The sequence below is a fragment of the Danio rerio genome, chromosome 20 (genome assembly GCF_049306965.1).
Source record: "Danio rerio strain Tuebingen ecotype United States chromosome 20, GRCz12tu, whole genome shotgun sequence".
Lineage (NCBI taxonomy): Eukaryota > Metazoa > Chordata > Actinopteri > Cypriniformes > Danionidae > Danio > Danio rerio.
The window spans coordinates 1,251,947-1,277,890 of NC_133195.1; the positions used below are offsets into that span (position 1 = coordinate 1,251,947).

Consider the following 25,944-nt stretch of genomic DNA (forward strand, 5'->3'; position numbering starts at 1 on the left):
GCTTTGTTTCCTCGCCTGCATGATCTTTCCGTCTTTTCCTCTGTAGAGAGTGTAGAGCTGATACGCCTTGTAGTTATGAGGAGGAGGAGGAGGAATGGCTGATGGAGACGATCTCTCCGTCTTACTCTTCTTCTTAGGATCGCTCTGTTTATTTGGTCTGTGTATGAGGGCATCTGATGGAGACAGCTGAACAACACACACACACACAACCCCATCAGACTGCTCAGTAATACCCAGCTGATCGGACATTGCTTTATAGATAAAGACATACCCTGTCTCTGGCTTTCCTGTGGCAGTTTTTGTTTGCTCGTGGCTCTGTGAGAAACATGTTGTCTGTGCGGCGGAGAGAGCCGTCACTGCCGTGAGTGTCCTGCGCTGGAGAAGCACTGTCACACTACACAAACACAGGAAAAACGACACAACCTTAAGACATTTCTACATGCTCAGATATCCTCAAGAGTATCAAGAAAGTATCACTGACGTGTGAAAGAATACTATAGTAGTTTATAGTATACACTGCAGTGTTTTGAACTACACTTTAGCAGGTGTCCTAGTCAAACACACCTGCTTATAGATTTCTAGTGATCTTGAAGACACTGGTTAGCATGTTCAGGTGTGTTTGATTAGTGTTGGAGCTAAACTAAGCAGGACACCGGCCCTCCAGGACCGAGTTTGCCCACCCCTGCCCTAAAGTCTGTTGAAGGTCATAGGACCGAAACATTATACAGGGTGGGCCGTTTATATGGATACACCTTAATAAAATGGGAATGGTTGCTGATATTAGCGTCCTGTTTGTGGCACGTTAGCATATGTAAGGGGGCAAACTTTTCAAGATGGGTGGTGACCATGGTGGCCATTTTTAAAATCGGCCATCTTGGATCCAACTTTTGTTTTTTCAATAGGAAGAGGGTCATGTGACACATCAAACCTATTGGGATTTTGGCCCCATTGTCTTTGTTGTCTATGGTGTGAAGATGCAAGATGTGCTGCACCTGAAACTATGGATACTGGAAGCCTGTGCTGGCATTTCGTCTGCGGTGTTGCTATCAGTGTGTGAAGAGGCTTGCATTGACAATCCAACACAATAGGCAGGACATTGAACACATTTTATAAGTGGTCAGAAACTTGTAAATAACTCATAAAAGAATAAAGCTACGTCAAAACAAAGCACACCATTGATTTTCTTGTGAAATTCCCAATTAGTTTGATGTGTCACATGACCCTCTTCCTATTAAAAAAAAACTAAAGTTGGATCCAAGATGGCCGACTTCAAAATGGCCACCATGGTCACCACCCATCTTGAAAAGTTTGCCCCCTTACATATGCTAACGTGCCACAAACAGGACGCTAATATCACCAACCATTCCCATTTTATCAAGGTGTATCAATATAAATGGCCCACCCTGTATATTTACCGTCATATATAATAACATTTCCATACAGCAAGTATTGATAGTGTGCGGGATGGTTTGTTTCCATTTTATACTATGCTATACTACAGTAAAAGTACTTGAATGAATTGGATGAATGAGAAAAGTGGCACAAGCTCATAATTAATAATGAATAATTCAATTCAATTAATAATGAATAATCAATAATTGTGAATGAAAACAAAAGTGACTAAATGTCGTCACTATAAAATAATAAATACAATTACAGATAGCTGAATGTACCTGGTCAACCGTGTCCTGAGATTGTGAAACAAATAAATGATTTAAAAGTGCGGATTGCAGGCTTCTATAGGCTTAAAAGTAAAATATAAAACTGAAACAAATGAAAAATATCTCAATCTATTTATTTAATAATCATTTAATTGGTTTATTTTGTTCTAATATTTCCTTTGCTTAGCCTTTCATGTATGTATAGTTTCTCTGATTATTATTTTATTAAATATATTTTTATTATTACGTCTATTTTCTTTTTATGCTCACTAAATTGTTTATTTATTACTTTTTTGATTTAGTAAATAAAGCAATGCTACGGAGACCCGGAAAGGACATGATGGTGGAGAAAAATAATGGGTGGGAGAAAAAAAACGAGTGATAGGTAAACCAACGCAATCTCACGGCAATTCGTAACTTTTTGATTTAGTGGCTAATTCGTATAAATTCGTATGATCTAATTCGTACAATTTAGAACGATTTGCTCATCACCCAATGACGGTTGGGGTTAGGGGTTGGGTGCCACGCCTCCTTTTTAAAATTGTACATTTTCGTATGACTGAACTCGTACGAATTCTTACGAATTAGCCACTAAACTGGCAAAACATAAAATACTTACGTTTCCTCGTGAGATCAGGCTGGGTAAATATATTTTTGGAAGTTTTTGCGTTCCCTCGCATATACGTTTTGTGTTATCTCGCAAATATGTTTTGCGAGGGAATATTCATACACACTCATTCACGCGCACACACACTACGGCCAATTTTGTATTCCCCTATAGCGCATTGTGTTTGGACTGTGGGGGAAACCGAAGAGAACATGCAAACTCCACACAGAAATGACCAAGCTGGGACTCAAACCAGCGACCTTCTTGCTATGAGGCGACATCGCTAACCACTCAGCCACCGTTCCGTCCTGCTTTTTATTATTGGATTTTTAGTTTTTTTGTCTAGCCCAAATGTCAAGCAGCGCCAAATGTGCTGCTGAGTGTGTCTGAGATTGAATTATTGAAAATGTTATGCAGGTCTGAAGTGTCGGAAGTATAATCGCTAAATTATTAACCCCATCATTAACTCTCTCCTACATAACGTTCAGTGTGTTTTCCTCTTGTTTAGTGTTTGAGAGAGAGTTTGCTCCTTCACCTTTCTCGGCAGCATCTCATCCCGCGGGACAGACTGTGCTCGACCCTCCGTCTTCATCTTGTCCCTCCTCTTCCTCACGGTGCGTCCTCGACTGAAGCTCTGCGTGTGAATACAGACAGTGTGTTAACCCTGTTGTTGTTCTAGAGACACTATTCGTCCTTCAGTGAATTTTGTTTTCTTTAGGAAATATTTCCCAAATGATGTTGAAAAGATTCAGGAATTTTTCACAGTATTTCCTACAATATTTGTTCTTCTGGAGAAAGTCTTATTTGTTTTATTTCGGCTACAATAAAAGCAGTTTTTACTTGTTTTAAAGCCATTTCAAGCTCAATATTATTAGCCCCCTACAGCAATATTAGTTTTGTCTCCAGAACAAACCACTGTTATACAATAACTTGCCTAATTACCCTAACTTTACCCTAATCACCCTAGTGAAGCCTTTAAATGTCACTTTAAGCTGAATAATAGTGTCTTGAAGAACATCTAGTCTAATATTATGTGCTGTCATCATGGCAACGATAAATAAATCAGTTATTAGATGAGTTATTAAAATGATCATGATTAGAAATCTGCTCTCCGTTAAACAGAAATTGCGGATAAAAATATACAGGAGGGCGAATAACTCTGACTTCCACTGTGCATTTAATTTCAGAGCTCAAATCTATTTTGCATGGAGAAACAGCCTCGTCTTCATCAGTGTTAAACCACTAAGTTAAAGTTTCACAGGAGGGCTCATGATCTTGTCTTCATCTGAGAGGTAAGAGCACAGCACAGATGTGCAGCTCTATCTAAACATCAGTCTTGTGAGCAAGTCAGTGAAATATCAGGGAGGAACACGGGACTGGGCTTTTCTTACCTGCGGGGCTTTGGTGAGCAGCAGCGCCACTTCAGGACTGTTGTTTTCACGAGCCTGATCGAGGGCCGTCTCACCTGTCTACACACACACACACACACACACACATGCAGTTAATCCACATGCCAATCAATCATACAGTATGTCTTCTGATGGGTTTGTCCTGCCATCACTTTTATTGCAACACAGCTAAAACTGAAGCCAGAAACATAAGCTGACGAGCAGAAAGCCGTTTGCTGCAACTAAATATTAAAGCAGCATTAATGCATTGCAGTAACAAATCCCAATGCTCAGTCAGAGGGTGTATTCCCTTCAGAAATCTGTGCCATGACACCAAAGAGAACTTGAGCTGAGGTTACGCTCAGGTACATTTGTGAATCTTCACCAACATGTGATACAGCTGAAGACAACATTATACAGCGTCCTGTGAAAATCGTAATTATTTTTCTAATATTTCTCAAGTGCTGTTTAACAGAGAGAAGATTTTTTAAAAACTGTTTTAAATATAATTGGTTTAATAGCTCATTTATTTTGTCTTTCCCTGCTAAAAAAATCCAGCTTAAACCAGCCTAGGCTGGTTGGCTGGTTTTAGCTGGTCGACCAGGCTGGTTTTAGAGGGGTTTAGGCCACTTCCAGGCTGGTTTCCAGCCATTTTCAGCCTGGTCTTAGCTGGTCAGGCTGGAAGATGACCAGCTAAAACCAGCTAAAACCAGCTTAAACGAGGCTGTTCAAGTTGGTTTTAGCTGGTGTTACGGTCCGTGGGAGTTTGTATTTTTGTGTCTTCTCCCTCTCTGTTTTGCTTGTCTCCCTTCAATTGGACTTCGTTCCGCGGATTTTTGACCGGCACAACTTGCTTTCCAGAGTGCTATGTGTGTGTTGGTTTGTGTTCGCTTGCTTCTGATCATACAGTATGCTTTGTTCTGTGTTTCTGAATAATTATCATCGAAGTAAATTAAGTCAATATGTTTAGAGTTTCTCATTCCTTTTTGCCACTAAATCAAGAAGAACTGACATGAGATAGCGTTGGTTAATTAGGCAGGTTAGGATGAATAGGCGTGTAATTGAACAACAGTGTTTGTTCTCTAGCCAATTGAAGAAAATAACTTTAAGGGGGCTAATAATATTGAGCTTAGCAGCTTTTCATGTTCTTCCCAGCCAAAATAAAATAAACTTCTGCAGAATATAATGTCTCTGTTAAACATCACTTAGGGACTATATGAAAAAATATTGAAAATGTCTAATAATTAATAATAATCTGGCTCATAATTTGTCTTCAGCTTGTATCTGGAAGCGCTTGTGTTACTGAGAAGGTGCTGACGTTGTTTTTGATGCGGCTGTCGGCTCCAGCCTCCAGCAGCATGCGTACGGTCTTCCTGTGGTTCAGAGATGCTGCGATGTGCAGAGCCGTGTCCCCTGTCTGAACAGCAGAGCAGATGCAGAGTTAGAGATGAAGATGAGCAGGGGAGCACTTCCCAAACAACAACCTAACTAGCGGCTGAACTATCGTAGTACGATGCATCGTTTGGGCAAGAATGATGTAGTGATGAGTGTTTCCCAAAACCCGGAGTTTCTAAATCCGTTATTAGAGATGAGTTATTAAAACTGTTATGATTAGAAATGTGCTGAAGAAAATCTCTGTTAAAAAGAAATAATATATACAGAGGGGCTAATAATGCTGACTTTAACTTTATTCCATTGTTTAAACACATTAAACACATCTATGATGGCTAATAGGTGTCTGTGTTGGTCTGCGCTGCAGTGGAGATATTCGAGCTGCTGGAATTACAACACGTCAATTCCAAACTTCTCCCAAAATACATGAAAGTAAGTGAATTAATGAAGACTAGCGTCATGTTTCTGGTTACCTAAACAGTGTTTTCATGCTGAAATGAGAAAGAAAATAAATGTTCCACTTGTTACTCACGTGATTTCTGTCAGTGACGGAGCAGATGGCGCCCAGGAGCGCTCGGATCACGCTCACGTGGTTATATCTGGCAGACACATGCAGACACGTGTCGCCTACCTGGAGACACAAAGCCAAATGACTTCTGCTTCATGTTTCAGAGTACAGATGACATGCACGCACACACACACACACACACACACACACACACACACACACACACACACACACAGAGTGAATACGTACACTGTTCTTGGAGTCGGGCCGAGAGCCGCCCAGCAGCAGGACTCTACAGCTCTGAACATGACCGTTCTGACAGGCCAGATGAAGAGCCGTGTTTCCAGCCTGAGAGAGACATTTGTAAGAGCCACAAATAAACATTTGCATTGAAAAAAAAACTCATTAAAAGATCTCACTTTCTTGTTTCGTACAAAAAAATGGCAGTCAGGGCTAATCTGGAGATTAATCCCAGAAATAAAGAGCATTGTCAGTGAGGAGTGGTTAGTTGGAGAGGTTTGGCTTTACAGCTTTGAATGATTATTAATTAAGCATTATAACTATAGGCTTTGAATCTGACATGAAAAATGGAGCTCATGCATCAGTGGCAGCAGATTTGACCTTGTTCTTGGCGTGAACGTTTGCTCCAGCCTTCACCAGCAGCTTCACAGTCTGACTAAAGCCGTGCCATGCAGCCTCATGAAGAGCGGTGTTCCCATCCTGAACAAACACATCCAGTAAACTCAGTACATACAGAACACATGAAGAACGCAAAACTCTATCTATCTATCTATCTATCTATCTATCTATCTATCTATCTATCTATCTATCTATCTATCTATCTATCTATCTATCTATCTATCTATCTATCTGTCTGTCTGTCTGTCTGTCTGTCTGTCTGTCTGTCTGTCTATCTATGTATCTGTCTTTCTATCTGTCCGTCCGTCCGTCCTTCTGCCTGTCCATCCATCCATCCTTCCATCCATCCATCCATCCTGTCTGTCTGTCTGTCCGTCTTTCTGTCTGTCTGTCTGTCTGTCTGTCTGTCTATCTATCTATCTATCTATCTATCTATCTATCTATCTATCTATCTATCTATCTATCTATCTATCTATCTATCTATCTATCTATCTATCTATCTATCTATCTATCTATCTATCTATAAATCTATCTATCTGTCTGTCTGTCTGTCTGTCTGTCTATCTATTTATCTGTCTATCCGTCCGTCTGTCCTTCTGCCTGTCCATCCATCCATCCATCTATCCATCCATCCTGTCTGTCTGTCTGTCTGTCTATCTATCTATCTATCTATCTATCTATCTATCTATCTATCTATCTATCTATCTATCTATCTATCTATCTGTCTGTCTGTCTATCCGTCCTTCCATCCTTCAGCCTGTCCCACCATCCATCCATCCATCCATCCATCCATCCATCCATCCATCCATCCATCCATCCATCCATCCATCCATCCATTCTGTCTGTCTGTCTGTCTGTCTGTCTGTCTGTCTGTCTGTCTGTCTGTCTGTCTATCTATCTATCTATCATCTATCTATCTATCTATCTATCTATCTATCTATCTATCTGTCTGTCTGTCTATCCGTCCTTCCATCCTTCAGCCTGTCCCACCATCCATCCATCCATTCTGTCTGTCTGTCTGTCTGTCTGTCTGTCTATCTATACCGTATATCACTAGCTAAGCCTAGAACATGCTAATAATGTGTTAAAAAGCAAGCTAGCAACCCAATAAAACATGTTGGTAACATATTTTGGAGTAAAAAAGAACCTTGTAAGATGTATACTAAATTACACTACAAAAACAAAACAATGATGGTAAATTATGATAGTGAAAATGTTGAAAGTGTTCAGTCAGGAAAAATGTTAGCACTCTGCTAATCTGACACAGTAGCAACATGTCAAACATGCTTTAAATGTGCTATCATGCTAAAAAACGGATGTGTGTATTCCTAGAAATATGCTGACAATGCCTTACATATATGCTAAAACTTGTTAGCACTGATCATTCATGTTAGCACATCCATCTGTCCATCAATGTATATACTGTGCATATCACTAGCAAAGCCTAGCACATGCTAATAACAAGTTAAAAGTCAAGCTAGCAACAAGATAAGACTTGCTGGTAATGGTTGTGCAAAATAAAATAAAATAAAATAATGCTAAATTTTGATAGCAAGTTTATCACAATGCTAACAGTGTTCAATATGCTAGATATGTGGATCTCTCTGGCGGACTGTTTTTCCTTCAAAACTTCCAAGCTTTGAGCTACTTCTGTAAACTTCATGCTACTTTAAGCTTGAACTTTCTCAAGTCAGCCTCAAAGTTTGTCCCGACAAAGAAGTTCAAACATTTAGACTCTAATCAATATTGCATGTGCACTCATGTATTTGGCAACTTGCGCTTTAGCATGTAGCTTAATGTGCTGTCGACTTCACATCAGTGCGCTGTCAGAACTCATCTTTATTATTTATTGTTATTATTATTTATAATTTACACCCGGGTGACTGAGTGTGTTATCTTTTATTCACACATTTTAAATAAAAGGTGAAGTACGACTCCCGCTACAGTAACTTTCCTCTAGCACATGTGCGCCTGAGATGAAGTATATTTACCTTGTCTTGTCTATCTAGTGCGCATCCTTCCTGAACGAGGGCTGAAATGACATCTGTGTTTCCCACCACCGCTGCTCTGTGTAAAGCCGTCTGGTCACCCTGAGAGCGAGAAGGCACATTTCTGAAACATCAGTCCGGCCTGCTTCATCCTGTGGTGATTCACACAGTGTTGATTATGGACAACAACGACAAGGAGAGCTCACCCTAAAATGAAAATTCTGTCATCAATTACTCCGCTCATTCAGTATCAAACCTTCGTGACTTCTGTAGGATCGTTTTTGCTAGTATGGAAGTCAGTGGTTAGGGGTTTTCAGCTTTCTTTAAAAGACACGAAACACCAAAACACATGTGTTGAGCTGTTGACAGTGGTATATGTGTCCCACACTGCTAAAAACACTATTAGGACACCTATATTTCACTAAAAAGTGTAAATTGGTTGTTTTTGCGTTATTTCAAGCAAATTCGTACTTCCGGTTTGAAACTAATTTTTGAAGCTGCGTCACGGTCATGAGATAATAGCGTGTATTCCAGCGTGCAGACTGGGCGTCTGTGCCAGAGTGTGTCTTATTACGTCTTACAGTGTGATGCATTAATGCATGAGTAAAGCTTGGTTCAAACCAATCAGCGCGCTCTATTGTGCAACTTCATTAATATTCATTACTGTCACAGTGTTTAGACGACAGAGACGCCACGTTGTGTTGGCAAAACAAGCGTGAAGTGTTGCTTTTATAGTTTGCTGCAGTGAAGTTTTGTTTTCATTTTCTCTCTGTGAGAGCTCAGCTGGAGTCACGTGTGGATTAACAGTGTACGCGACGCTCGACAACAATAACTTACGTGTCTAAGGAGGATTATTGTTTACCTGAGAGCTGTTCTCATCTGCAAACGCTGAGATCCGGATTCGCTTGTAGTCTCCTCTTCATAAAGACGCGGCTCTAGTTGCTGGTGATTGTCCTGTCTCTACAGATTTGGTAAGTGAGCGACCAGTGCTCTTTGTTTATTCAGTTTGTTCGTATCGAACTAACTATTGCACCGAGTGTAAACATGTTAGCACCACAACCAAACTTTAGCCTCGTGTAGGATTTTCGCCACATTTAGTGACCGGAATAACACACGCGGCTTTCTGACGCTACCTGCCGTGTGCATCTAAGTTTCCGGGAAATGTGGAGGGTTTTTTCTCTCATTCGCCGTGCGGGATCAAACATTGCAGGAAAAATACACGCTTAGAGCAGCTCCTCGAATCAAATATCTCGTTTGTCGTGAGGGACATGAATGAATTCCCTAATTGAAAGAGCCAAACTGCACTTAAAGTCCACCATTTAATAATTTGGCAAATAATTTGACTACAGATGTCCATGTAAACACAGTCACTTTCTCCCGTGTGTGTGTGTGTGTGTGTGTTTATGACTCTGAAACTCGCGCCCAAATAGACACTCCCACACCATACCACTTTAGTTTCTCTGACACTCCCCCCTAAACAGAGCTGGACACGCCCACTTTTCTGACTTTTTCCAAAGTAGAGGTGTAAAAACACCCTGCTGAAACGAGGGGGTTTCATGGCCCTTTAAGGCTTCTTGTTTAACATAGGAAAATCTATTGAAACTACTTGAGGGAGAGTAAACAGTGAGTAAATTTTATTTTCGAGTGAACTATCCCTTCAGAGAGGCAATGTGTGTGTGTGTGTGTGTGTTACTCCTGGGTCTCTGCCATGCTCCAAACACATCTAACATTTCCTATTATTTAGCGATCCTTTACTGGACCTGTCTGTGGTGTAGAGCACTCTATCCTTTGAACTACAAGGGAGCTAGGGTGAGCTCAGCTCCCCTTGTGTAAAAATCACTTTTATAAGCGGTTTAACAGCGGTGTGTGAATATAACCAGAAACTAATGGTCAAAATGGAAAACACCACACGTATCAGTTTCAAAAGACCATCCAGCAGTGGCTGTAATATACGGTGGTCTGTTCAACATCTGACCTGAAATATAATACATGAGTTATGCTGCTGGTCTGGAGTTCCCTGAAAGCATCTCCTTTTGTGCTGAACAGAAGAACGTCATGGGTCTGGAAAGACACGCAGGTAACTGGAACTGAGTAACACGTGATTTATTTTCACATTAGGGCTGGGCGATCTGACAAATGTCTCAGACCCTGACAACAATATATCACAATATCACGCATTTCCTGTAAAGTCAATCAATTAATAGTTTATATCAGTGGTTCTCAAACTTTGTACACCAAGTACCGCCTGAGAAAAAAAATTGTCTCTCCAAGTATCACCATAATGACCAGTATTGAAATACAGTAGTCTAGTAGGCCTAAATAAGCAGCTACAGCTCTGCACAGTTCAAAAACATGGCAGATTAGTTTGTATTATTATGAATATGTATTATTGTCAGCCACTTTAAATATTATAAATAGTTTGAACATTAAGACTGTACTGTGCTTACAGGTAAAAATAAATAAAACGTCAACGTTTAAATTAAAATGTGCTTTTAAAATGGCACTGTTCTTAAAAAGTAAAAAGAAAACTGCTGTACTTAAATGTAAAGCATTAACATATAGTAGCCTGTTCATCAAAACCTGGGAATGTTTCTTGGACCTAATAAATATTAGCTATATGTCATCATATTCATATATAAACTCTTTTTGATAATATTTGAAATATATGATGCATCTATATATGACTTATTTATATATCTTTGAAATCTAAACATTAACTTGTATTTTTAATTTATGAATTGGATTTACATATTTAAATTAGAAATTAGATCTGCTTACTGCATGTTAGAGTAAGATATGTGATACCTGTCAACATTGAAAATAAAACAAAAGGTTAAGCCTGTTAAATCAATTTGCTGATCATATCGGTGTTATCGTACGAGGGTTGAAAGTGTGTTCATTTTTTGGTAAATTTTTCACTTTAATTATTCAGCGATTCCCTTCGCATACTACTAGAATAGAAGTTGGGAACCTATGGCTCGGGAGCCACGTGTGGCTCTTTGGTCAAAATATTTGGCTCTCCAGCTGTCTCTCTTCAATAATACTTTAAAGTTTAAAAGATTATAACTGTCACTAGAAATCAGTTTCCTATTAAAATTATTCCATTTTTTCAGTTCATTTCAGCTTTATTTGTGTAGCGCTTTTACAATGTAGATTGTGTCAAAGCAGCTTCACATAAATGGTCATAGTAACTGGATCAGGGTAGTTCAGTTTTTAGTGTTTAAGTTCAGTTCAGTTTAGCTCAGTTCAGTGTGCTTTAAAGTCATTACTGAGAGTTCAAACACTGAAGAGCAAATTCATCGATGAGTAGCTCTACAGATCCTCTACCATGCAAGCCAGAGGCGACAGCGGAGAGGGAAAAAAACTTCACCGAGGGTGAAGGTCTCGTTTAAATGTTTACAGAGTAATTTGTTAAAAACTACATAATGCAGCAAATATCCAATATCTAGTCTACTTGGTGAATCCATTCATTATTTATTATTTAATAAAAATGTCATGATCTGCAATCAATAGGTGGCCGTCTATGATTTGTTTATCATCCATAAACATTTTATATACACAAACATTCTCTACTCACATCGTCCTCAATGTCCAGGTCACAACCAGCGGCGAGCAGAATCCTCACCACAGCAATGTGGCCTTTATAGGCAGCCAGATGCAGAGGCGTCCTGCCGTTCTGCAAACACACACACACACACACACAGTTTGTTTTAGTGAATTGTGGGGAAATTCCATGTTTCTAATGCTTTTATACTGTACAGATGGTATTTTCTATCACTCCCACCATACACTATGCCTAAACCCAACCCTCACAGGAAACTCAGTCTGCGTGATCTAAACGCTTCTGAGGAATGAGGGCATCAGTCATGTGCTCATAACTCACCATCTCACTGTGACACCTGTGTAACACCATGATATTACACACATTTGTGTCTTGATACGTCACTAAACACACACACACACACACACACACAAACTCACTCTCCCACACAGAAACACACACACACACGCTCATACACACACAAACTCACTCTCACACACAGAAACACACACACACACACACACACACACACACACACGCTCACACACAGAAACACACACACACACACGCTCAGACACACACAAACTCACTCTCACACACAGAAACACACACACACACACACACACACACACACACACACACACACACACACACACGCTCATACACACACAAACTCACTCTCACACACAGAAACACACACACACACACACGCTCATACACACACAAAGTCACTCACACACAGAAACACACACACACACACGCTCATACACACACAAACTCACTCTCACACACAGAAACACATGCACACACACGCTCATACACACACAAACTTACTCTCACACACAGAAACACACACACACACACACGCTCATACACACACAAACTCACTCTCACACACAGAAACACACACACACACACACACACATGCTCATACACACACAAACTCATACTCACACACAGAAACACACACACATACTCACAAATACACACACACACACACACATGCTCATGCACACACAAACTCATACTCACACACAGAAACATACAAACACACACACACACACACGCTCATACTCACACTCAGAAACACCCACACACACATGCTCATGCACACACTAACTCACACACACGCACAGTATACACACACACACACACACACACACACACATGCAGGCACACACGCTCATACACACACAAACTCACACACAGAAACACACACACACACATAACACACACACAACACACACACACACACACACACACACACACACAAAGTATAGACACACAGACTCACAAACACACAGGCACGCACACACTCATACACACACAAACTTATACACAAACATAGACAAACACACACTCATACACACACAAACTCACACACAGAAACACACACACAGTATACAAACACACACTCACAAACATACAGGCACACACACGCTCATACACACACCAGTTCACACTCACACGCATATAGTATACATACACACACACAGACAAACACAGATTCATACACACACAAACTCACAGACTCACACTCATATACACACACACACTCTCTCACACACTTACTCCCACACACACACACATGCACACAAAGAGACAAACATACACTCAAAGACACATATACACACTCTCTAACACACATACACAATGCACACACAGAAAATCAGCCACTGAAACAAACACAAACTGTAATGAAGGCTATATATATGTGTGTGTGTGTGTGTGTGTGTGTGTGTGTGTGTGTGTGTGTGTGTGTGTGTGTGTGTGTGTGTGTGTGTGTGTGACCGAGCGGCTCGCGTGACTGTGATGAGCCTCAGAGTAAATCTGCAGATGTCGGCGCTGAAGCGGTAACAGTGTTTACATAACGAGCGACTGAATAAATGCATGAGTTAGCATGAGCGTGACATCATCAGTCCTAATCTCTCAGAGGACCAGCCGTATGCTCCTGCTGCCAGAAGAGCCCGTCACAGAGACAGAGACTTACGTAACACTCCACACACACGCTGCTGATGCGTGGCCTGATGCTTTTAGTCTTCACTGAACGTGTATCAGGGTGGATATTAAACGCGCACACAAACACTGACGACAGGTTATTTCAGTAAACCAACACTAAAACTAAAGAACGTTTTCGTTAACTAAAATAGAGTCCAACTTTAAGAACTTTTAGAGTCGCTCACTGTGGAAATGAAGGTCTAACACAATTCATTCATGCCGTCCCAACACAAATCCATTAAGTCAACGTGACACGTTTAAACTGAACATAAAACAATTAAGTTGTCCTCAAAAAATCTGCCTCAAGATTTGTGATCATTCTAAAGAAGTAGCTTGATCAAGCAGCAAAGGCTTTTTTTGAGTGCGGAAAAACAAGACTTGACAAGATTGGCTTATTTTGCTCACAATCCACTGTCGCTAGTAGATTTCCAAAGTTACTAGAACATAATCCTGATGGTATGATAACTGTGGAGAAAAAGGAATTTATTTTAATCACTGAACTGAGCTAAACTGAACTGAACCTAAACACTAAAAACTAAACTACCATTATCCAGTTACTATGACCATTTATGTTCAGCTGCTTTGACACAATCTACATTGGAAAAGCGCTACACAAATAAAGCTGAATTGAATTGAAGGGTTCCTAAGAGGTCCTAAAAGGTACATATTAATACCTAAATAGGACAAATGTGTACCTCATAGTACTTTAAAGGTATAAAAGTGAGCCTTACAATGATAAAAGTGTATCTTAAAGGTACTAATGTCCACCTGTACGGCACAATAGTGCAGCTTCTGAAAAAGTACCACCCCAGTGAGAGATTTAGTCCCTTTATTTTTGAGTGTGTAGTGTATTTTCAGCAGCACAGCATTAAATATTAAGAGACTAAGAGAACATCAGGAGATAAATAAATAAAATTGCATCATCATCATCATCGTCGTCTTCATCTTAGAGGTGTTTATTTTACTCTTACCTCTGCTTTACCTCTAGAAAATAGCCAGTGTTGAGCTGTCTGACCTCAGTTACGGTTTAGAGATCTGTTGTCCTTACTTGTCCTTCCTCTTTCAATAACAACTAAAAACTCTCAAATTATCAGATCGATCAGTGTTTCGTGACCTGGGGGTCATGACCTCCACTAGGGGTCACCAAAGATTTATGAGGGCTCATTAAAGTCACTCAGGAATGAAGCAGAGTCCAGTTTGAAGACAAACCAAATGATGGTTAGAATAATAGCGTATTTACAGCACTTTAAAAACAAATGATAATAATAATAAACAATAGTAAATGTCTCACAATCATGAATAAATGATGATGAAAAAGTATTAGCATAAACAATATTTCACCACATCAATAAATAAACAATACAGCATGAAATAAAACAGCAGACTTGTTATTTTCTCCACACTATATACAGTATATCGGCATAATGCACAGCTCATTCGTTTTCTTTTCGGCTTAGTCCCTTTATTAATCCGGGGTCGCCACAGCGGAATGGACCGCTAACTTATCCAGCACATGTTTTAAGCAGCGGATGCCCTTCCAGCTGCAACCCATCACTAGGAAACACCCATATACTTCCATTCACACACACACACCATGGACAATTTTAGCCTACCCAATTCACGTGTACCACATGTGTTTGGACTTGTGGGGGAAACCCACAACAACACAGGGAGAACATGCAAACTCCACATAGAAACTTGAACTTGCGACCTTCTTGCTGTGAGGCGAGAGCACTACCCACTGCACCACCATGCTGCCCTTCACCTATTCTCACATCATTATTATTCATTCATTTTCCGTCAGTCTAGTCCTTGATTTATCAAGGGTCGCCACAGCGGAATGAACTACCAACTACATCATTATTATACTTCACAGTACTGAGGTTAAATTTATTGACAACTTCTCAAGCATGACTCAAATTGTGCCAGAGGAAGGTAAATAGATATGTAAATATAGAAATAAAAGAGTAAACAAATACAAAAGTAAGTAAATAAGTAAGAAAATAAGTACATTGGTAAACAAGTCATATACAGTTCATATATTCATTCATTTTCCTTCGGCTTTATTCATTTATTCATCAGGGGTTACCACAATGGAATGAACCGCCAACTATTCCAGCATATATTTTACACTGTGGAAGCTCTTCCAGCTGTAGCCAAGCACTGGGAAACACACTCATTCACACACACGTTCATACACTACGGCCAGTTTGGTTGATCAATTCCCCTACAGCGCATGTGTTTGGACTGTGGGGGAAACTGGAGCACCCGGAGGAAACCCATGCCAACACGGGGAGAACATGCAAACTCCAGACAGAAACACCAACTGACCCAGCCACCTTCTCGCTCTGAGGCCACAGTGCTAACTACTAAGCCATCTATATAAATATATAACGCCAAAATAACGCCAAGTATATAAAAAATTAAAAAGTAAAGAAGCAGAGGCGACGCAGTGTAGGGTAGCACGTTCGCCTCACAGCAAGAAGGTCGCTGGTTTGATCCTCGGCTCAGTTGGCGTTTCTGTGTGGAGTTTGCATGTTCTCCCTGCGTTCGCGTGGGTTTCCTCCTGGTGCTCCTGTTTCCCCCACAGTCCAAACACATGCGGTACAGGTGAATTGGGTAGGCTAAATTGTCCATAGTGTACGAGTGTGTGTGTGAATGTGTGTGTGGATGTTTCCCAGAGATGGGTTGCGGCTGGAAGGGCATCCGCTGCATAAAAACTTGCTGGATAAGTTGGAGGTTCATTCCGCTGTGGCGACCCCGGATTAATAAAGGGACTAAGCCGACAAGAAAATGAATGAATGAATGAGTAAAGAAGCAAGCAAATAAGTAAGCAAATAGTTAAATAAATAAATGTAAATACGTAAATAAATTAGAAAATAAGTAAGCTAATAGTTAAATAAGTACGTAAAGAAGTAAATAAGTAAGTAAATAAGCAAAAAGAGTAAACAAGTATGTAAATAAGTAAGAAAATAAGCTAATGGTTAAGTGTGTAAATAAGTAAATGGATATTTAAAAAAAGTAAACAAGAAAATATGTAAGTAAAAAGTAAATCTCGGATAGCCTCTTTTAACTCTAACAAGACCTGTATAAGATGTCACACAGGCGTAGCAGACCTGTCTCACATGTTTTGGTTGTGCCCTAAGCTTACTCCTTACTGGTCAACTATATTTAATACATTGTCTAAAGTGTGTGAAGTACAGCTTAGGCCATGTGCAGAATTTGCTTTGTTTGGGATTCCACCTGACGAACTGAGTCTGACTCAAAGACAACAAAACATAATAGCCTTTGCATCTTTGCTGGCTCGCAGACAAATTTTACTGCACTGAAAATCTTTAAATCCACCTAAAGCATCACACTGGCTTCAAGATCTGATGTTATATTTACACTTGGAAAAAATTAAACATTCAATTAGAGGCTCTAGCAAATTCTCATATGTATGGCAACCCTTATTATCATATTTCTCTGCTATAAGTGTACTTCCTGGGGAATAATGTGACTGTCTTGTATGTAACTGGAATCTTTTTTCTGTAATCCCTTTGTCCTTTCTTTCTCTGTCCAGAATCTCAAGCTTCTTCTATGTTAACTTACCATTGTAAGATAGCACAGCCTTATCCCTGATCGTATCACCCATTACTGTTGTCACTCTATTTCTATATGTATTTATTATTATTTTATTTAATTATGTATGTATGTATGTATTTATTTATTTATTTATTTTTTTAAGATTTGGCAGCCCTTTTTTACAATTTTTAAAAATTATTATTATTATTTTTTTATAATTACTTTTCCTTTAATTTTTTTCTTATTTTTTATTTATTTATTTATTTTTTATCGTTCTTTAGGCAGTGTATTTAGGGTTTGTTAAAGTGGGTTTTATATGTGTAAAAAATTTAAATCTTCTGTATAAATAATGTAATTTGTTCTTGGCATAAAAATAAAAGGAAAAAAATAAAATAAAATAAAAGTAAATAAATAATAGTATCCAATCATAATTCTGCACGCCTGATGTTTTTCTAGTATAAAATACTTCCTCGATTTCCAACACAGACATTTCTTTTTTGTTTTTGCAGAGTGCATATAGTGTATCATTACTAGTTATGGAAGCTGTATATATAATTACTGCAGGGCAGAGGGCACTGTGTGCTGATTACAGCTCAATTCAGGTCAGATGCAGAAATGCGTAACATGCATAACAGATATACGGGGAGAGATGCGGTAGGCCAGAACTCATCAACACGAGATGTGAAATATTGACACGTGACATAAAAATCACCTCACAGGACGAGCAACATCATAATAATCCTATTTCAGGAACACAATACAATGCAAGATCAGATTGTGTTCGATGATTAGGACTGTTTTGAGATTATTAATCTTTATTTTCTTACTTAGTGAAGCTTAAAGTTTGGTATTTTACCATCAGATTAAAAGTCATATCAATCAGAGACCAGCCTTGTATATTTATTAGTGGTGTAACGATTTATCGTTGTACGATTTATTGCGATGCAAAAATGTCACAATATGCATCGAGGCGTTATGACGATTTGATTACGATATGACGTCCGTTTTCTCTTATTAGTTGAGCTGTTTGCACGTAAGCTACGTTCCACCTGCTGTCGCACGTGAGTTCAGATTGCAGCAGCAGTAATGTTAGCAGACCAAGATGAGTGGAGCTGAAATAGAGGATGGCCCATCCTCACAAAATCAGACGTCAGGCAACATTTCGGTTGTACAGTCATTGCTTTAGACTTGTCCGCTTTTGACACGCATACTAGGTCAAACATCCTAAGTTTTAAAGTCTTCACAGTGATTTACATACTTTGCTCAGTGACATGGATACCTCCTAATGGTGTTGAAAGAGTCACATACTGTATTTATAAGGTACAATTCACCCTAAAATATCATTCTGTCTTCATATAATGTTCCCGCCGCAAAATCACACATGACGTGAGCTGACCGTGAGCTGTTACTACAGAGGGCGGACTTTGATAGAGGCGCGCAAATGGCAAGCCGTTTTAGCATTTAAACCTTTGTTCTGACTATCCATAAATACATTTAGAGATATCTCTAATTATATTTTGACTAGTCATCATTATAATTCGACTAGTCAGAATGACAATTAGAGATATCTGCAATTACAATTGTACTAGTACGAAATCAGATTGGAGATATCTGCAAATATATTATGACTAGTCATATTCCTCCATTGACTTCCATTGAAAAATATTTGCAGATATCTCTAAATGAGTTTTGACTAGTCACAATTGTAATTAGAGATATCTCTAAATGAATTTATTTAAATATGAATTAAATACCTGGAAATGTGGATTTTTTTTTGCACACACAAAAAAACGCAAGTGACCAAGCAAAGCCTTAAGCTCTTACTGTTAAATTCAATTGAATAGAAAGCTTATTTTTTTTGCACCTTTACTTAAATTGTTCCTTAATTTTGTCTCTGTCATTTCAATAATATTTTTAAGAAGTTTTTAAATTGTTTTATTTTCCAGAGACAGGCCTGTTTAATTTATTTTCTTAAACAAGGTTCAGTTTAACCAGTTGAAACAAAAGAAATACATAAAAAATAGTTTACTTGGTAAAATTTGCATTTCAGTTAAATTTTAAATTTTTATTCCAAATATCGTGATACATATCGAACCGTGAACATTATATCGTAATACACAACGTATCGTGAGCTGAGTGTATCGTTACACCCCTAATATTTATGACTCGGTTTTAGCTGTAATAGCGGTTTAAGTTTGCCTTTTTAAAAACGAATCGAGTGACGTTATAAATACTTCTGAACTTTCTACTAAAAGGTTTAAGAAAAGCGCTGCACTGACCTTGGTAATGGCTACCTTGGCGCCTCTGTTGATGAGCTGCACCACATGGTCGGCCTGGCCCTTGTGCGAGGCTATGAGGAGACGCTCAGAGAGAGCCCGCACACAGGAGGCATCGCGCTGGCTCATGAATCAGGGGGAGACTCACTGCTGCGCTCACACAACGGGAACCGGTCCCTCGGCCACGGGATGAGAGAAGAGACGAACCATAGATGTCCAGCGCGTGGAGGGATCCAGCCCTCATGTCCTGAAGAGAATCCTGCAGGAAAACAGGAAATGATGCGACTGACATAACAGCACATTTCCAGAGTACGCAACAGCGGATGCGAGTGAAGACAATGTGACACAACAGCAGGCCGGTCTGTGCAGCTGTGAGCCCATTTCTAACTAGTTAGTTGTGGTTGAAGAAGATTTATTTATTCTCTGAAAGTGTGCATGTCAACCTGTATAAGCAGATGTAGATAGTTAGAAACATGTGCAGTAGACATGCAAACCAGTATATAGATCACAAAATTAGGTCATTCATTTTCTTTTCAGCTGAGTCCCTTTATTAATCAGGGGTTGCCACAGCGGAATGAACCGTCAACTATTCCAGCATGTGTTTTATGCAGCGGATGCCCTTCCAGCTGCAACCCAACACTGGGAAACACCCACACACTCTTGCACACACTCACACACACACTACGGACAATTAAGCAAATTCAGTTCACCTGTACCACATGTGTTTGGACTGTAGGGGAAGCCGGAGCACTCGCAGGAAACCCACACCAACATGAGGAGAACATGCAAACTCCGCACAGAAATGCCAACTGACACAGCCAGGGCTCGAACCAGTGTCCTTCTTGCTGTGAGGCGATTGTGCTACCCACTGTGCATGTGTGCTGCCCCCATGTATAGATAGTCAGACGTATATTTGAGAAGAACTGAAGGTGATAACTCTGGTACTGGACTGACAAGAATGCGATGACAAGTAAAACTTTACTCTAAAACACTAAGCCCTATCATACTTCCGGCGCAGCAAAGGTGTAGGACGTGTTTTGTGCAATTTGTTGCTAATTAGAGACCAACACAACCCTAATTTTCGCTTAACAAAGGAGATTAAACATGTGGGCTAATGGATGTGTTCAGTGGAGCGAGTTTCCACCGTTTCCTCACTCCACCAAAGTAAAGGAGTAAAGAGGAAAGAGAAAGTAAAGAGGCTGAATGGAGGAGGCTCGTTCTTTATCCTCCCGCTGCAGATGCTCTGTTTAACTGTTTTCTCACTAGTGAAGTGTTCAGTTTATGTAAATAGCAAATGCACCATGGAGCGACACAACTGACTCTTAAAGGAAACGAGAGCAAGACTCTGATTTGATGAATGTTATGTTCAAACATCCCCAAAACTTATTCATTAAAATGAGCACAACCTTGTTAGACCATGAGGCACAGCGCAAACTGCATTTATCCATCCTTAAAGCTTTTGCACCATGCGCTTTAGACTTTGCGCCTAGATCGTTAAAATAGAGCACTAAGAGTGTGAAATAAACACACACACACACACACACACACACACACACACACATACACAAAGTCTACTTATACCCACACACCTATGAAACAGAGAAAAGTTTGATAATTTGTGCAACAAAACGAAGTAAGCAGAAGTGAATTACTGCATGAATATTAATTATTACAGCCACACTGTCACTAAACTAAAAATTTAATAGAACAAATATTACTCAACAAAAATAAATTAGATGGAAGGCGGTCGTCTCTTTTTGAACGCGAACATAGAAATTTACAGTAGATGTCGCATAGGCTATTGCTGTCTTTTGGAAGGAATGTCAATAGAGCCGCCATCTTGGTACAGGGTTGCGCTCCTCTGACATAAATGTGGGACCAAGGTGCAGTGGCGGATTGGCCATCTGTAGCCATTGATTACACATTTATACACACATAAGTGTGTGATCTTGAGTTTCCCTGTGGTCAGTAAGTGACCACACAGGCATTGCCGACAAAGAGCGAGTGTTTGTGTGCATGGAAATGTATCATCCCCCCTCTCTGTTAAATTCGGTCTATGTACATCCCCCTTTCACTTTTAAGTTACGGTGTGAGCGTTTCGTTTAGGAATGAATCTCCGTTATGTGAACTATTGATTTCCCTGCATATTAATCAGCACAACATCCACCTTTTTGATCTAAATGGTATATCACATTTGTAATCTTCAATAACTTAGGGTGCACAGTATGCACATAAGGTCCTTCAAAAACTAGCCATTACTTCACTTAGCCGACAATAATACACGTTTCTGGCAGCGCAGCGTCTTGTTGTCATATTTCATTTATATTTTAGCTGGTTTTCTAGCATAAGTCTAGTATTTAGTGCGCGTTGGTGCTACTTTGCCTTATGGTCAGTGCAGTAAGAGACCGTATTATCATCAATATATAAACCTAAAAAATTAAATCTCTGAAGTGTTCTGCCTTTATGCTTTGTTTTCTTGGTTTGCACGTTACTACACTCGTACACAGCGCTAAAGTCCAGCATCTTCACATTGGCACACTGTCTGTCTTGATTAGTGCATGTGAATGACTTTAGTCCTGGGAGCACTGTACCAATATGGCGGCGCTATTGAGGCACGCTCAAGGCCCGTATGCAATATCTAGTGTCTATATCTATGGAACACAAAGACCACAGTTGTGATTCGTGAGAGTTGATAATGAGATTTTTATTTATTTTGATCATTTAGGTTGATTGATGTATTAAATATGCGGTAGTGGGCTTCATATATGGGTAAAACGTAACAGCATTGGTGTTTCGTTTACTGCAAACACATGCTAGACTTATATCAACACACAATACCATTGTATCCACACAATAACATTTCATCGAAAACATTACCGTTGAACGTAAAACTTTAATGCTACAGTATGTGACAACTCCACAAATGCAAACACATTGTTGAAATACCATTACATCAACCCTACGCAGTATGCACACTATTTAGTTTGTCTTTGCTGTAAATGATTTAATACCCAAACCTGGCTGAGTGAGAGCTTTAAGTGTGAACGCAAGAGAAATAAGCAGTGTAAGATCGAGATCTTCAAAGTCCACTGAGAGATTTATCACGTACACTGATGACCACTGTAAAGGCCACAGATGTACTATGGCAATAATTCAGAGAGCCGCTGACATGAGCGAGTCCAGGCAGAACCCAAACGCCGCAGACACACTTTCACAGTCCTCAAATCATATCTTCAGGAGCTCTCCAAAACGGGGACTATTCATCTTACTGATATACTGAGAAAATCTAAACTATTAACCTGAAGAAAGGCGTATATGCAAACATTTACTAGAGGATTCTTTACAGTAGTATATTTGTGCATATACCGTTAAAGTCAGAATTATTCGCCCCCCTGTTTATTTTTTTCCCAATTTCTGTTTAATAGAGCAGATTTCTTCAACACATTTCTGTTCATAATAGTGTTAATAACTCATCTCTAATAACTTGATTTTCTCTTTGCCATGATGACAGTCAATAATATTTACAGACTGACTGCAAACTGTATTTATAAAATAGTTTTGTTGTTAACGAAGACAACTCAAAATCGAACATGAATAGTCCGCTCGACCAGTTTAAATATGTTTACATTTGTAAAGGAAGCAGCTTGTCCTGTTATTCGTTTTCTCGTTATTTGCGCAGTGTAGCCTTCTGTGGCGTTTTTAAATACATATTTCTGTCATTTTGCCTTCTTTAAATACAACCTCAAGTCTCTCAGAGATCATGAAGACGATAACAGTATTGCAATGGTTGCAGGCCTGTGCAGAGACCTTCAAAGGGGCATGTGCAGGAAAACTTTTTGAATTTTTAATTTTTTTGGGGGGGTGGGGGGTGGTTGGGGTGTTTTCCCACTCGACTTTAAGACCGGAGGGGGATGGATATGTCGCGCTCGAACTGAAGAGCTGGGGGGTGCTCAAAAACTGAAGAGTGGGGGGGTATGGGGGGGTGTCGCTAGGTCACTTCAGATCACTTTGGAGGGGCACTTTCTATTCAAGAGTAAAGGCTGATTTATACTTCTGTGTCAAACGCCGGCGTATGCTACTGTCGTGCACCTTTCAAAAATTTTAACTACACGTTGCAACGACGCGTAGAGCAAACTCTGTGATTGGTCGGCTTGGTAGCGCTGACGAGTCTGGGCGGGACAGAGAGCCGCGTGAATGGTGCGAGCCTAATGCAGTGATTGTTTACAAGTGTGGAGTCCTGTGAAGGAGCTCCGGATGGAAAGTGTTGTTCTGTGTTTACCTCATGGTTAAAGTTGTTGCATGTCCGCCGGTTCCTGCCTCAAAATGAGCGAGTTTGAGCCACTTGTACATCCCGGAAGTGTTCAGGAAAACAAAACAGCAGCGAAGAAACTCGACACAGAGGAACATTTACACCTCACTGCCAACTAGCGTTTCGGAAGTGTTAATGCAGACCAACAGTGACAGCGCGCAGAAGTATAAATGCACAGCTACGCGCGTTGCATGCGCCGTGGGTTACGCCAGTCACTTGACTCAGAAGAATAAACCAGGCTTAAAAGGGGCACGTGCACTGCACAGGTTGAGCCCTATGTGTGCACGTGCCTGAATGGTTGCATTAATCCCCAAAGCCCACGTCATCCTCAACACCGCTAACATCATAATACGACTAATGCGATTGCTGATCATTATACCAACATCTGAGCCCACGTTAGCTTCATTAAGACCCTATGACAGAGAAACAGGAGAAGGACGGGAAAGCTTCAGAGTGCTAAAGTGCACTTATCAAAATGTAATTTATCAAAATGTGTCGTGCAGTGCAACGTCTACACTCATGTCAAAAAACATCACGCGTGCTGTTTTCCTTGCTCACGCGTGGAGTAATCCTCGCTCCATTAAACATCAACTGGGAAAGATTTAAAATAATACAAAACATTAGACAGGAAGGTAAATAATTTCACCTTGTGCTGTATGCGAATATGACCAAACAGTATGTGTGATACTTGAAGCATGTTTATTTTATTTAAGGGTCCCTGATCCTCCTTTTATTGTGAAATATACACATAAGTGGCAGCAACGCTAGACTATCATTTCCTAACAGGACGTCCTTATTTTCCTGTTTGAAACTTTATCCCAGTGATGGCTGGTCATAATAATCCTTTCTCCTGCAGCGAGAGTTTCGTTTTTCAGCTCTATTCAGAGGAATCGAGGTGTAATAATGATAAATGGTCTTGCCAGGAAATGTCTGAAGTCTGAAGTATGTGTAGCTCACAGGCATGCAGCGCAGGAGTTTGAGTCAAATAAAAGAGATTAAAAATAAGAGAGACCATTGAAAAAATAGTTTGCTTTACTTAAAGAAAGTGAGTAAACCTGTTGCTTTTAAAGCGATTAGTTGACTCTACTTAAAGAAAGTGAGTAAACCTGTTGCTTTTAAAGCGATTAGTTGACTCTACTTAAAGAAAGTAAGTAAACCTGTTGCTTTTAAAGCGATTAGTTGACTCTACTTAAAGAAAGTGAGTAAATCTGCTGCTTTTAAAGCGATTAGTTGACTCTACTTAAAGAAAGTGAGTAAACCTGTTGCTATTAAAGCGATTAGTTGACTCTACTTAAAGAAAGTGAGTAAACCTGTTGCTTTTAAAGCGATTAGTTGACTCTACTTAAAGAAAGTGAGTAAACCTGTTGCTTTTAAAGCGATTAGTTGACTCTACTTAAAGAAAGTGAGTAAATCTGTTGCTTTTAAAGCGATTAGTTGACTCTACTTAAAAAAAGTGAGTAAATCTGTTGCTTTTAAAGCGATTAGTTGACTCTACTTAAAGAAAGTGAGTAAACCTGTTGCTTTTAAAGCGATTAGTTGACTCTACTTAAAAAAGTGAGTAAATCTGTTGCTTTTAAAGCGATTAGTTGACTCTACTTAAAGAAAGTGAGTAAATCTGTTGCTTTTAAAGCGATTAGTTGACTCTACTTAAAAAAGTGAGTAAAATTGTTGCTTTTAAAGCGATTAGTTGACTCTACTTAAAAAAGTGAGTAAATCTGTTGCTTTTAAAGCGATTAGTTGACTCTACTTAAAGAAAGTGAGTAAACCTGTTGCTTTTAAAGCGATTAGTTGACTCTACTTAAAAAAAGTGAGTAAATCTGTTGCTTTTAAAGCGATTAGTTGACTCTACTTAAAGAAAGTGAGTAAACCTGTTGCTTTTAAAGCGATTAGTTGACTCTACTTAAAAAAAGTGAGTAAATCTGTTGCTTTTAAAGCAATTAGTTGACTCTACTTAAAAAAAGTGAGTAAATCTGTTGCTTTTAAAGCGATTAGTTGACTCTACTTAAAAAAGTGAGTAAATCTGTTGCTTTTAAAGCGATTAGTTGACTCTACTTAAAAAAGTGAGTAAATCTG

The 25,944-nt window shown here is 39.5% G+C and overlaps 1 protein-coding gene across 5 annotated transcripts in view; it reads right to left on the reverse strand.

Moving 5' to 3' along the window:
- The window catches only part of ankrd6b (ankyrin repeat domain 6b), a 37,156-nt gene that overhangs the window by 7,542 nt on the left and 3,670 nt on the right, over nt 1-25,944 (reverse strand). For 3 of the 5 annotated variants that reach the window (XR_012395412.1, XM_073932203.1, NM_194423.2), the window contains 11 exon segments: nt 19,566-19,821; nt 11,761-11,859; nt 8,187-8,285; nt 6,178-6,276; nt 5,806-5,904; nt 5,581-5,679; nt 4,975-5,073; nt 3,660-3,737; nt 2,804-2,902; nt 272-394; nt 16-186 (listed from right to left, as the gene is read on the reverse strand). Coding sequence is in view for 4 of the 5 variants with exons in the window: in XM_073932203.1 (XP_073788304.1) it covers nt 16-186; nt 272-394; nt 2,804-2,902; nt 3,660-3,737; nt 4,975-5,073; nt 5,581-5,679; nt 5,806-5,904; nt 6,178-6,276; nt 8,187-8,285; nt 11,761-11,859; nt 19,566-19,691 (1,191 nt within the window). In the remaining variant the exon portion in view is untranslated. 5 annotated transcript variants of the gene reach the window in all.